Below are 14,591 nucleotides of genomic sequence, written 5' to 3'. Positions count from 1 at the left end.
TAATGCTAAAGACTTTGATGAAAATTTAAAAACTGATAAGGTCTTAGTCAATAAATATTAGAAACTAAGGACCAGAAACTAATTTTTCCTAAAAATAACATGATTATTGACACAAATTCGAAGTATGACAACTTTTAACATATTTCTTTTAACATTTTAAGAAAAACACACTAAGAAAATTTGCACTTCAACATTTTATCCACCTATAAGTAAAAATTTAAATTCGAGTCTCGAGTATATTATTAATTTATTTTTATTAAAGGTAATACCGATCGAATTATTATAGAATACATTACAACATATAGATATTCAATCTACTAGTACCATGAACAACTGGTCAAGAAATATTTAAACGCACCCTTCACACCTTCAGCTGTTAAGCTGGGAGCTCAAGCATATTACAAATATGAATAACTTCAGATTTAGTTGTAGGCATCAGGGTTGGCCAAGAGGTAGCTTTCAACAAGCTTGAAGAGACCAGAAGCCTGTTCTTTACCAGCCTTAACTTGCTCTTCCTTGATTTCAACATCATCCTTGGCATGGTAATGGCTGGTGCTTTTGACGATGGATCCTCCATCAGGAGATGCCACCAATTTGGTCTCATAAGCTACCTTCTCAATTTTGTCGGACAACAAACCATCTCCTTCAATCAAAGTGTAACTGTATACAAAATTGTCCTTGTCAATCCCATCGATTCTGTGCTTTACAAACCCTAATTGGCTGCCTAGAAAAACATAAATATTCAAATTAGTTTAAATAATGCTTGTCATATTGCCACAAATTTTGTACCATCATATTATTCATCAGATACTAAAAAGATGGGAGAAATCAAGAAACAATCCCCTCCCCCCCCCCCCCAAAAAAAAGAAAATTTCCGTTATTTAAGACCCCTAAATCGATGTGAGGCAAGGGATAATTGGCACTTTTAAAAGAGGGAAGTGATTTTTACTCATCATTATGCACCTTTATTTATTTTTGTCCATTGTGTTGAATAAATTAAAAAAAAATCAATGGACATACATAAAATAAAAGGCGCATATGAAGTCATTTCTCTTTCAAGATCAGATGGCTTATAACCTAATTTAAAGTTCATGGAGAAAATCGAAACAAGGCTATGAGTTCATGAGGTTTTGCTGATATTTTGAAGGAGAAAGAAGGAGAGACACTTGAGCATAAAGAAATAGGGACAACCATCAAACCTTCGCCGAAGGTAACTTTCTTAATGGTTCCAACCCCTCCGTTTCCTTCAAGGATTTCAATGCCCTTCACTGCTTGTGGAGCAAGCTTCGGGATAAGGTTATCGGCGTCGAGGATGAAAGCCTTGAACAATCTAGGTGGGGGAATGACCGAGATGAACTCGGTTTCATAGGTGAAAACTCCCATTGTGATTTTTTGACTTGAAAAAATGATCAAATGAAGAGCAAAAAGGATTAAGAGAATTGTTTGAACCGAGGAGATATTGAGATGAAGAGGAGAATGGTATAGGTGGTATTTATAGATGAACTGAGGTTGAGATTTTAGGCCACAAGTGTTGTGAAGCTGTGAACTGTCGGTGTAGATCATCAACCAGTTTATGCAATTGTTACTACATTTAGTTATTATCGGACATATTATCTCCAAAAAATTTAATTTCCAACCAAATTATTTGCTCGGTGTCGACGAGGAGTTGGACAAATTAAGGAACTATGAAGGAGCCGGGTTTCTAGGTGGTCTTCCAACTTTCAACTTTGAATTTTCTGTTTTCATTTGGTGTCGGTCATGAAAGTTAAAACCTGATTTTTGGAAAGTCGAAAAAATGAAGAAATTTCGTTTCTAATTTAGAGTGTAAGAACTAGGGCTGGAAAAAAAAGCTGAAAAAACCGAACCCGATCAGAAATTTCTCAAACTCGCCCCGAAAAAAACCCAAACCCGAAAATCCCGAAACTTCGGTAACCCGAACTGAAATAGTCCGAAACTTTTGGTATGATATTTGGTTTCGATAAACCTTAAGTTCGGTAACAACAATATATTAATATATAATATGTATTTAATTTAAACTAGAAATTATAAACTATTTGGACCGTTGGATTGGTTGAGATATAATCCCAACCGTCCAATCTAAGTTATGGGTTTCACACTTTCACTCTCTCACATTTCTCACCGAAGCCTCAATTTTCAACCCTCTCATCTCTCTTGAGTTCTCACTTCTTCGCCTCTGTTCTCTACTCTGCCTCTGCATTTCTGAGGTCAGTGGCTACGACTACTGCCATAACAGCTGTCTCTTCATGTCCTGCCACCGTTGCCCTTTCTTCCCTCTCTTCTTCTTCCTACTCTGTATCTTTTCGATTCCCAAAACCCCAAAATAGCTCTTCTTTCATCTGCGCCATCTCTGCTCAACCCAAATCCTCCGTTCCTCGCTACAAGCTTCGCCCACTTGCCATCACCGCATCGGAGCAACAACCATCCTTTCAGATCTTCATGATTAATTATGTGGTTTTTTTAATGGGTTGTAGTCATTTCTCAAATAATAATAATAATAATGGGATGTAAATCTGATTCTTTATTTGATTTGAATTTTGTTTTGGGATCTGTTTGTTTGATCATTTTGAGCTTTTTACAGAATTTTTATTTTTATTTTTGTTTTGAATTGCAGAGTTATGGTGCAATTTGGCTTCGTATGAATTGGATTTGGGCATGAAGGATCAATCCCGATCCGTCCTGATATTTCGAAAAAAAAATTGGGCATCCCGAAGTTCGAGAATCTTAGAAATTCGGTTCAGTTTCGGGAATTGAAATCCCGTTCCGAAATATTTCAGTTTGGAAATCAGGATGGTGGTTTCGGTTCGGTATCCCATACCGAACCAGCCTTAGTAAGAACTTCACGAATTGTTTCAGCATATTAAACCCACAACAGCTACTCATAATATTTTTCAAAGTTCTGAAGATGATAGGCACTAGTTGGGCAATGGGTAGGGGTCGGGCACTTAGACGGCAAGGCGAGATTTAAGCGGATTTAAGTACATTTATTATATACCTTATAAATAAGTTTTTGCTTATACTTAAAAAATACATAATTGCATTTGGATATATAAATTGCAAAATATGATGACATATAAATTATAATATTAGAAAATAATGCAATATGCAAGTTATCTATTTTTTGTCCAAGTGAGAGTCCCGATCTAAGTTGATGCCTAGGCGGGTCTGAGTAAGCTAGGAGGGCGCCTAGGCAGTCTATGTGTCATTTCTTAATTTTCAAATGCCTATGAATTAGTCAGGACGGTGTGCAACCGCCTAGCGCGTAGACAAGATTTAGCCAATGTTAGGCAGAGATTTTAGAAATAGTGATATTTTTACGATCTAAAAAATTACTCTCACATTTTTTTTTTCTTCTTAAAACTAAACTTTGGTGGTAATGCAGGAAACCTATGTAGCTGAGGTTTTTATTTTGTTCTCCCTTTTTCTGACTTTTGGGTTTGGTTTCAGCAATGGCAACTAGCAGTTAACATTGGATATTGTCATTACCTTTGAATTTTCTTTGTTTAAAGACTTTGTTTGTTGCCTTGCTGCGGTGCGGTGCCTTTTTATTGCCCACACTCTGTAGTGACCCGAAATCTCTACTTCTGTACTACACAACGAACTTAACAAACATTTATTGAGCATGAAATTGTTGAATAAACTTTTTTAGGCTTAATATATTAACACTCCACAAATTGTTGAATAAACTCCACATACTTAATACACTCCACATTTGCTTTTTCAATTAAAAATTATCTTAATATACCCCACATATTTCCTCATAATACCCTCACACCCCACATTCTTAATATACACCTTAATTTGGACAAAAAATGTCTACTGAAATTTTGACAAAAGATGTCGCCTAAGATTTAAAGCATTCATATGAAGTTTCCAAAACATCGATTTCGTGTTTCATTCATCAAAAATAAATTTTCTCAATCAACATGTTTGTAGTTTCATTGGTTAGAGTTTTGTTTAACAATGAAGGGTTGAAAGGGTTTTGATAGTTAAAGAACATAAATAATACATTAAAAGTGATTTGGGGTGTATATAAATTTTTTTTAATTATTTTTTTAACCTAATAAAGTCAAAATTGTCATTGCATAGTAGGGTAAATAAGTCATTTAATACTAAATTTTAATGTGAGTTGCATTCAACATTTTGTGGGGTGCTAATATAAAAAGCCATTTTTTATGGTATTTTGGACTTTCTATACTCTATTTTTTTAACCGTTAAATATAAATTTGTATTTTTGAATAAAGATATTTATTCATAATCTGAAGCACACAAAAAGATCACAGTTAAAAAATAAGCATATTTGTCGATTTGCCTCATGAACTTGTAGAGAGGTGTCAATTTCCTCCCTTAACCTTAATTTTAGCCAATTACCCTTTGAACTTTTATAATTAGCCAATTTCCCCATTGAACTTTAATTTTAGCCGATTACCCCTTGAACTTTTATAAATAACTAATTTTTCTCCTGACGCTGGATTTTAAAAAATTTCATTTTTATCCATTTTGATCACGTGGACAACACATGACAATGTATTGGGGCAAAAAGAATGGAAAATTGGATGGATGAAAATTTTAAAATCTAACGCTAGGGGGGTAAATTGGCTATTTATAATATTTTAAGGGGGTAATCGGCTAAAGTTAAAGTTCATGGGGAACTTGACTACTTATAAAAGTTCATGGGGGTAATCGTGGATAGAGTGTTGGGTTCCACTAGGGCTAGTTCGGGTCGGGATTTCGAACTGAATCCCAAATCAATAATTCTTGGGACAAGATTCTAAAATCCGAAACCGAAACGAAATTTCGGGATTCCTAATTTGTTTGGGAGGATTTCGGGATAGTTGGGGATTGGGCCTTCAAGCCTAAATTGTTGGGATTTTTTAATTTATTTGAATTTTGGATTGAATATTAGTTAGCCCAAGTGGGGTTTATATAGACAAACAATAGGCTTATCAATTCTGTAAAGATGGCAGTCACTGTAGGGGGGTGAATAACAATTAACAGGAGATTGATAAACAACAGAGTATTAATCAATAACCCTAAAATCTGTAGACTGATAAACAACAGGAGTATTGATCACTTTCCTTTCCATCTTGAAAGCCTTGGCATTCACATCCTACTTATTAGGACGAAAGATGTATAATTTATTCTTTGTTTTATTGAGAACACATGGCATGTGGATGCAGACTGAAAAATGATGCTGAAAGATATATGGGTACGTTTGTTGTATCAGACTGTTTCGGATTGGATTAGCTTTAGAGACTAAGCTGGACTGGATTTGACTAGATTAAGTTGGACTAACTTAGTGAAGCGTTTGGTGCAATGTTGGACAAAGAAGCAAGATAATGAAAACAGTACTATCATCAATTTGGTGTTTGCTCAGACTAGGACTACATTATTGTTCTATTTTAATTGTTTTTTTTATATTAAAGATATTATTAAAATTAATAATATTGGATGAGAGTGAGACTCAATAAAAATACAAAAACCAAATTTTCTTGCCAACGAAAGAAACATACATTATTCAAAAGTAGCATTGTTCCAAACTTGACTAGTAGAGCAACGAAACCCTAATCATGCATCTAGTAGAGCAACGAAACAAAGAATCAAGATATTAAAGAAATCAGCTAATTTGTAGGGGTATTCTACTGTGGGATGCCAATGTTGGCAAAGGAGCTGAAGGTGCTATCACATGAACTCAGTCATAAGACAACGACACGGTTTGAATTCCACAAGGAGTATACCTAAAACTAGAAGACCACCATCGTCAAAGTACCAAGTAGCTATCTTTTTCTAATCCTATGGAGCATCCGTAGAGAAAGATAAATATAAATGTATAATGATAGTAGCTTAGAAAGATGTAAATGCAACTGTTTTTCATACATATCCAATTTAATACAAACTTTCCGTAAAACACGGGAAGAAAAATGACATGGTCGTATTGACAATGACGAAAATAAGAATCTACAATGACGAAACAAAATTCAAGCGAATATGCGCCCAACATATTGAAATTTCGATGGAAAAACAAGAAAAGGACAAGAACCTAAGCTTGGAGAGTATGAACAAGTATTCATGGCAGACAATACAAGCAAAAGAAATACCCTTCCGACTTGATATTCAGAAGTCATCCGACTTAAATCACATTGATCATGCAAGCGAGGCTAAATCAGCAGATGCAACAATTCCAAAGTACAGAAACAGAGGCACTGTTGATGGTTAGCTTGTAAAATTTATCATTAACATAATAAAACACGAAGGGTAACAATATATGTTGATCATGTCAGAATTGTCAGAAGCAGTGTTACTATAATCGCGGAAAGCTAATCAAAATTGCACCCTCTAGAGAAAACAACTATTGTTGGAGAATCATTCTTCTATGGATAACAACACTTTAAATGTATCATTATAAATGCGATCCAGTTGCAATCAATCATCTCTGATCTTCTTGAGAAGTTTGGAAGCCCAACTTCGGACGCGTCGTTTCAGCTTATAACCAACAACAATTCCAACAACAAAGCAAAGTGTACAAAGCTTTGAGCATGTCCACAGTGAAACCACCTGCTTGCAAGTAGACATTGTAAAAATTGCCAGTTTAGTGTAAAAAACAGAAGACATCTGCAAAAAGAATTTGGAAAGTCAATGTATTCTCAAGCAGCATTACTCTATCAACCGATGTCTTCTGAAGAACTACCCAAAGAACTAGGAAATTTGGTGTCTTCTGAAGAAGCACTGCAAAAAGAATTTGGAAAGTCAATGTCTTCTCAAGCAGCAATACCCGATCAACCGATGTCTTCTGAAGAAGCACTCCCAAATAAACTTAGAAAATTGCTGTCTACTAAAGAAGCACTTCTGAGAGAACTTAGAACATCAATGTCTTTTGGAGAAGCATCGCCAAAAGAACTAGGAACACCGATGACTACTTATGGCTCAATTGGAACTGATTTAACAGAGAAGCAGAATTCTTGATGAATCAAGTCACTGCTTTCTTTACTTCTTTTTGTTAGCAAGAACCCTTACCATTTGTTTATGCGACTGGGACTGGAGAATAAACCGGTATGTAATTGTAAATATGGCTTCAGCACTTGGTTGACCACCTCTCTTTATTTACAACGTACTGCTCACCTTGAGCATGCTTTTCTGCGATTTTTATCTATATATAAATTAATAGCACAATAACCAGCAAGCACTTTTAATGAGTTGAAACATACCAACCCATATGTTCCATCAATCCTGGGCAATTCTTCAAACAGTGGTTTCACCTGCAAATTTCAGCACAAAATTAAACTACAAACTCTTTCTGTGAAAAGTTTGCACCAACCAAATCCAGTCATCACTATGATCATCAAATGGCATCAACAAATCATGCAAACTAATTCAGGTGCTGGGATTCGCTCTCAGCAATACACATACAACTATCCTATTCAAATAGACTTCAGCAGCCATGAGAAACTGCAAATCAAGAAATGATTTTATGCAGAGTTGCAACATAGCTAGTCAAATGCATATATCAATTAAATCTCATCCAAGAGAAACACCAACACAAACCTAATAGCAAAAACAAACACAACAAATCAATGGAAACATAATTAGGATATACCTCACACAAGAAAAAAGAAACAAGTCTCACATTGCTTAACATGAGCAATCTTATTGCACATAAGGGATGCCAAAGATGGAAAGAGAATCATATTTGATTTACATCATTATCTCTCTTTTTTTATAATGGGTGTTACCCATTAGTTCATCAATGCGTCCCTTCTTGTATCAATATTTTTCCATATAGGATTCTGGTCCTTCCTTTGTGGTACTTATATTCTTCCCTTTCTTCTTTTCAATGACCTAACTTTTGATCTTGGCCCAAATTATCATCACACCGATCTTCTCAGTCTCGTTTTTCATTCCTACGACGACTTTCTATGACTTTGGCTGAACCTCATCATAACAAGCATACATAAGAACAAACTCATGCCTGAGTAATGCATCAACCTTAACTCTTTAAAAAACATGCAAAAATCGATTATGGAAAATCATTGAAAGCTAAACCCAACAAAACCCAAGCCTCTAGAACCCTAAACCATGATTGCAGAAATCATTGAGCAAAAAAATCCTACAATTTGAGATTTCAAAGACAACTCACAAATCCAAGCCCTCAAATCCTACAATTTCTAGCATTGTTGCATTCATAATTTTCTAATAATAAAAAATATATACAAAAATTCGCATATCGCCCTCAAATCCGATAGCCTGCAACAAATACAACAATCTATTATACATGTTTTTTGCACACAAAAAACAAAATTCATAAAACAAGCATCACCGAATAAAACCCATAAAACAAAATCAACAACAAAGAACACAAACACAAGATACTAACAACTACTCAGATGGTCATATATTGGAGCAAATTGCAGTTAAAAAAATGGGGATTAAATTTAATAGTGAGAAATTTACATAAATGCCTGACGACAATCGAAGTGCCATGTTTGCCCAACTAAACCGAAATCTTGTACCCGATTTTTGATGCTCCTCTCGTCAGTAAAGTCATGGAGACTCCATTGTTCTCTCTTTTTATCTCTCTGATAAACATTTCTAACTTTTCTAGGAGAGGAAATACGGCGAAGCTCAATTAGGATTTCTGGGAAGGGAAGGACATCAAAGCGGGGAAGGGTGAAGCGAAGCAGAGATGGGGCAAAGCGGGGAGGGGTGAAGCGAAGCAAAGATGGGGCGAAGCATGGACTAGCAGTCCGCTCCTTTTCGGGGGGTCTTGCTAAGACCCCCTAGCAAGCGTTTTTGTCGGAGCGAGTGACACTTAGTCTCATTAAACCTAGTCCATGTTGGGAACAAACATGGGACTGGACTAACCCTTAGTCCTGTCAGTCCAGTACACTTTAATGAGAGTAAACAAACACCCCCTATAGGTTTTAGATAGCTTGTTTGTTGTAGTGGCATGAAGCTGAAAGACAGTCTTAAGCCGCTTTACCTAAAACAAAAGCACCAATAATTAATTATCATAACAAAAAGAATATTATATATATTAAGGTTTCGCTTTGGTTTGGGATTACCAAACTCTTAAAATGGTGAAACCAATTCTCGTACCGAATGGTTCAGGATCGGTTGGGGTTGTGGAACTGAAACTTTCAAGATTTTTGGTTCGAGATTTTTTCAACTCAGGATCGGGAGTTTTTGGGTACATTTTGGGATATTCGGGAATTTTTTTCTAGCCCTATTTTCCACCCACACGTCCCAGATTCGAAACTCCCTTTCCCAAAACTATTCTAATAGTTTCAAACTGTCCTCTTCTTTCTCCCCCTTCCCGCTCCCCTTAAATAATAATAAATTTGAAAAAAAGAAACAGCTTTTCAATAGAGACGTTTTTTTATTGACAATAGAAATGATTATGTACGTTTAATATGCAAAAGACGTGGATCATTTTGTATTCGGGCCAAATGAATAAGTAGGAATTAATTTTTCAAGTCTTATCCGTTTAATCAATCTGATCATGCAATTAGTAACAAAATTTGTTTTGATACGTCCAACAAGCTGATTGTCCTCAAAATCCGCCCACGTTCAACAAACTACCATCTAAACCAATCTGATCATGCAAATTGGTACCAAAATTTGTCTTGATACGTCCAAAAAGCCGATTGTCCTAAAAATCCGTCCACGTTCAACATACATATCATCCAAACATGTTTTTTCTTGGTCTGACATAAAAGATACCGGATAATGAGAAAAAATATAGAATATTTTCTACTTTATATGATTGAAAAATAATAATATCCTTATATACCAACGTTCTAAAACGTGCAAATCAGCCGACGAGTAAGAGCTTACGACTAGCATAGCCGTCTAGGAGGTCTGTTTTTAGTTTTATTTAATTTTATTATAAAACATACAATAAATATTTACTTATACTAAAAAATATATAATTATATTGGAAACATAAATTTCAAAATAGATGATATGTATAGTATAAAATACTAGAACATACAAAAAAGTTTGGTTACAAGTATATAATGAGTGTTCATCCAAGTTTTCTATATATTTTACATAGCTAACACATTTTTACATGGATGAATCTTTTTTTCATAAATACAAAAAATTGTACACTCAATAGTCTACGACACCTTTAAAAAAAAAAAGGGTATTCATAGCTATGATCAGTAGCAGAGCCAGAAATCAAACAAGATCCCTTTGAACGATATTTTTGTAATGCAAGCACGTTCATGTATAATATTATACTTCGATAGTGTAAAATGACAAGCACAACGTAAAATCATCATTGTTACAGTATTAAGGAGCCTAAAAGTTGAATTTTAACATCATTATAACATCATTAAAATGTAAAAGTAAGGAGCTCAAAAAAAGTGAATACAATAATGAAGAATTTCATGATGTCCACTAATTACATCTATCCTCTAACAAAACATTTATAGCGTAACAATCAACATGATAGTGTGATAAAAATTTACATTAAATAACCTCATTAGTACTGTGTTAGTTGAACAATAATCTTTATTCAATCAAGGAATACAAGTACTTTCTTTTCTTAGGGTATCAACAAAGTGAGAGAATAATGTTCAAGTATTTTTTTTTTGTTGATATGCATTAAAAATTAAAAAAAAAAGTTACACCTAATTAGCCTTCAGAGACCAAGTTCTTGTATGTTATACCTTATACTATACGTACTGATCATGATATTTCTCCTGTGTCATCCTCGCCACCTGTGCCATTATCCAAATTATGGTTTGTAAGCATCTCATCATCAAACAGCCCACCGACATTGTAAGATTGTCTTTTCTTTTATGTCGAAGATAATGTTACACCTTCAATAATATCTTCATATAATAAATTTGTATTAAGTTTCTATTGGTGGCTTTCTTTGACTAATACATTTATACATTGATTTTTCTTTGTTTTTATTTTTATGCATGCATTTGAAATTATACATAAGGAGCGGGGTTACTTTACACATATACCCTCCATACCAAATCTATAAATACCACCCTATGGAGAGAACATTTTCTCACCTCAACATCGATCATCCTCCTAGCATCCTCCTTTCATTAATTTCCTTGATCATTTTCCAAGCCCTTAAAAATCATCATGGGTGTCCTCACATACGAAACCGAATACGCCTCAGTCATCCCCCCTGCTAGGTTGTACAATGCCCTTGTTCTTGATGCTGACAATCTCATTCCGAAGATTGCTCCACAAGCAGTCAAAACTGTTGAAATTCTTGAGGGAGATGGCGGTGTTGGAACCATCAAGAAAGTTAGCTTTGGTGAAGGTTAGTTTAATTTCCACAGTTTTATTCATTAACTTGTTAATTTTACCTATTTAACACACACACACACACATATATCGAAAATACTAGCTAACATCTTAATTTCTATTTCATTTTCATTTGATAGGGAGTGAATACAGCTATGTGAAGCACAAGGTTGAGGGAATTGACAAAGATAACTTTGACTATAGCTATAGCTTGATTGAAGGGGATGCCATTTCTGACAAAATTGAGAAGATCTCTTATGAAATTAAGTTGGTGGCATCTGGCAGTGGTTCCATCATCAAGAACACCAGCCACTACCATACTAAGGGAGATGTTGAGATCAAAGAAGAACATGTTAAGGTTGGAAAAGACAAGGCCCATGGTCTGTTCAAGCTTATTGAGAACTACCTTGTGGCCAATCCTGATGCCTACAACTAAGACCATCCATCTGGCAACAATCTTGTGTTTTGCTTTCTCTGTTTACTCAGTTGTGTGGTTCAATTTATTATCGTACCAAAGCAATTCTTTGACTTGCACTTTGGATATGATTAAAAAGGATTGTTGTATTTGATTTTAATCTCAATAAATAAAACATATATATACTAGTTAAATGTAAATTATTTGATGATATTTACCTTGGAGTATTATTTTTCCCTTCCAATTTCATAAATTTCACCTCAAAATTCGTTGAATAAAGGCCCCCTTAAATTAACAAATGTGCAGACGTGTTCTCCTATGTAAACTTGAGCTCTACTTGTTCAGAACAAGAAGTTTGGTCAAATGATTGAGAAGAAAAGATAAAAAGTTTAATTTTGGACGACGATATACTTGGTATAACATAACTAAACTAATATACGATGTGGTTTTTCAATTATATTGAAAATTCATGTTGAAAGTGACAAAGAGAGAAGCACACAGGAAATTTCGAAAAATAGACGTGATAAATATGTTGCAATGGTTGGGTTAATTACAATAACACCTCTAGAAGTTTAACAAGTTTTCACAAAATCTCCTCACGTTTGAAACATTACATTAACACCCTCTTATATTTTAATTCACTTGTACATAGCCCCTTCAGTCAACATTTTGCTAATAAATTGACAACTTTACCCTCATAACTAATGCTTCAATAATAATGAAAATATTTATTACTTTATAGAAAAATAAATAAATAAATAAATAAAATATTAAAAAACATCACCATCTTCATCTTCTTTTTCCCTGAGAAATTGAGAATGCTTATGAACAATGGGATTCTACTTCATAAGCATTCTGCTTGCAAATTCCCACACTTTGCATACATGGTTGAAAAAGCCCTTCCAATTGGTCCTATAAGACAGAACTCGTACTTGATGGTACGGGCATGGATTTGCTTCCTTGTTCAAAAGGTCTTAGACTAACCCTGCAGTAGTCTCTATGTGATTATGCTTTGATCAAGTAAATGGTGCGTGACTTGTTGGAAATAAGAGAAATGCTAGTTATCTTTTCTGTATATTTTTTTCACTCACCATTTGACATGTAAAACTCTAGGAGAAATGCTAGAAAGGGATACATAATATTAATTAAATATTAAAAATTAAAAAAATTAAATCATTTAAATTTTTATTTTAAAAAACGTGGGACCTACCCCTACAAACCCATCCTTCTTCCCCGGTACATCGAAGACATCCCATCTCCGGTACCCAACCTCACCACCTGCCTCCACCTCAACCTCCTCCGCCACACCTTCGACTCCCCCTCCCTCCGTTGCTCTCCTCCCCTTCTTTCCACCTCCACATCAACCCTTCCTCTTCTGGAAGAACCAAAGCTCCAAGAACTCTCCCCCACCGAAGATAGTGGGTTTCTGTGATTTTCTTAGTAGCCGAACAGAATTCAAAGAAAAATTGGGAAGTGGGTTTTGATGCAGGAAACACATTGAAGGAAGCGTCGCAGACTAAATTAGCAGCGTCAGAAAATTGACTCGATTGATGGCGATGGTGGCGATGACTTGGCCGATAGTGTCGGCGTCCTGGTAGAAGCCGGGGATGGAGGCCTTGCCCATGAAATCTCAAGGTACATGACAGTGAACCTGGACTCGTCGTACTTGATCCCGACCTTGTTGGGGTTAGCGGTTGAGAAGAGCACGTGACTGCTGAGAGAGAGAGAGACTGAGGCGGAGGTATGATGACGAGCACGACGGCGAGGACGAGGAGTGCTAGGAAGGAGAAGAGTAAGAAGAGACGGCAGCAGCAGCCCTTGAAGGAAGCCGAGGAGGATGAGCATGACGACGTGGTGGTTGCTGCTGTTCTGGGGGTTTGAGGAGGAGGACGGTGGGCGTACTGGGGAAGCAGGGTGGTGAGGTTGGGTGCCTGGAGATGGGATGTCGTCGGTGTAATGGGGAAGAATGATGGGTTTGTGGGGGTGGATCCCACGCCTTTTAATTCTTAATTTTAATATTTAATTAATTTTTTAATTTGGTCAGGTAGGGAGTGGGTTATGTAAGTCACGTCAACATTTAATAAAAAAATTGACAGAAAAATTGACGGAGGTCTAACATTGCAACAAATTCGTAAGATGAGGTATGACATTGTAATTTTTAAAGGAAAACTAATGAAAATGGCTTGAAAACTTTGATTTTTAATGATAAGGACAAAATAAAGGATAAAGTGAATAATACCATGTTTGACTTTTTAGTATAAAAATGTAGTTTTTCGTTAAAGTAAACAATACCGTGGGCTTTTCTTTAAAACTCCCAATTTTTAAACCATAAGGTATGAGATTGTGGTTTGATCTATAGTTGAGATAGTTTTGTGTAATTTACTCTATAATATTTTAGGGGGTTAATCGGCTAAAGTTAAAGTTCATGTGGGAAATTGGCTAATTATAAAAATTCAGGGGAGTAATCGGCTAAAATTAAAGTTTATGAGAGAAATTGACACCTCTATACAAATTTATGGGGCAAATCAACAAATACATCCAAAAAATAACAAGGAAAATCTAAATTGATATAAAAGGGAATCAACATTGACAATCTAAAAAATTTATAAAAGGGAAAATTTTTAATTCAAAGAGTGCATGATCACTTGAAAGAGTGTTTATATAGAACAGCTTTTTAATAGTATTGTCCAATATTATAGTAGATAAAATATTGGGTTTCACTAGGGCCGGTTCGGGTAGGAATTTCGAACCAAATCCCAATCAATAATTTTCGGGACATGATTCTAAAATCCGAAATCAAACCGAAGTTTCAGAATTCCTAATTTTTGGGGTGGGGGATTTCGGGTTAGTTCTGGATTGGGCCTTCAAGCCCAAATTGTTGGGATTT

At 35.3% G+C, this 14,591-nt stretch overlaps 2 protein-coding genes across 2 annotated transcripts; one reads left to right on the top strand and one right to left on the bottom strand.

Annotated features, from left to right (window-relative positions):
- Positions 1 to 237: 237 nt before the first annotated feature.
- LOC126607485 (major allergen Pru ar 1-like) lies at positions 238 to 1,484 on the bottom strand. Its single transcript, XM_050275092.1, has 2 exons — positions 1,200 to 1,484; positions 238 to 724 (listed from the first exon to the last, which is right to left on the bottom strand). The coding sequence occupies exons 1-2, from the start codon at positions 1,381 to 1,383 to the stop codon at positions 423 to 425; spliced, it is 486 nt and encodes a 161-aa protein (XP_050131049.1). The 5' UTR covers positions 1,384 to 1,484; the 3' UTR covers positions 238 to 422.
- A 9,545-nt stretch (positions 1,485 to 11,029) lies between these two features.
- On the top strand, positions 11,030 to 11,904 carry LOC126607486 (major strawberry allergen Fra a 1-3-like). The gene is made up of 2 exons (XM_050275093.1): positions 11,030 to 11,305; positions 11,430 to 11,904. The coding sequence occupies exons 1-2, from the start codon at positions 11,122 to 11,124 to the stop codon at positions 11,723 to 11,725; spliced, it is 480 nt and encodes a 159-aa protein (XP_050131050.1). The 5' UTR covers positions 11,030 to 11,121; the 3' UTR covers positions 11,726 to 11,904.
- The last annotated feature ends 2,687 nt before the right edge of the window (positions 11,905 to 14,591 follow it).

Source organism: Malus sylvestris, chromosome 16, assembly GCF_916048215.2.
Source record: "Malus sylvestris chromosome 16, drMalSylv7.2, whole genome shotgun sequence".
NCBI classification, from domain to species: Eukaryota; Viridiplantae; Streptophyta; class Magnoliopsida; order Rosales; family Rosaceae; genus Malus; species Malus sylvestris.
Note: the sequence above shows the minus strand (reverse complement) of the source record. Positions and strands in the feature narration are given on the sequence as shown.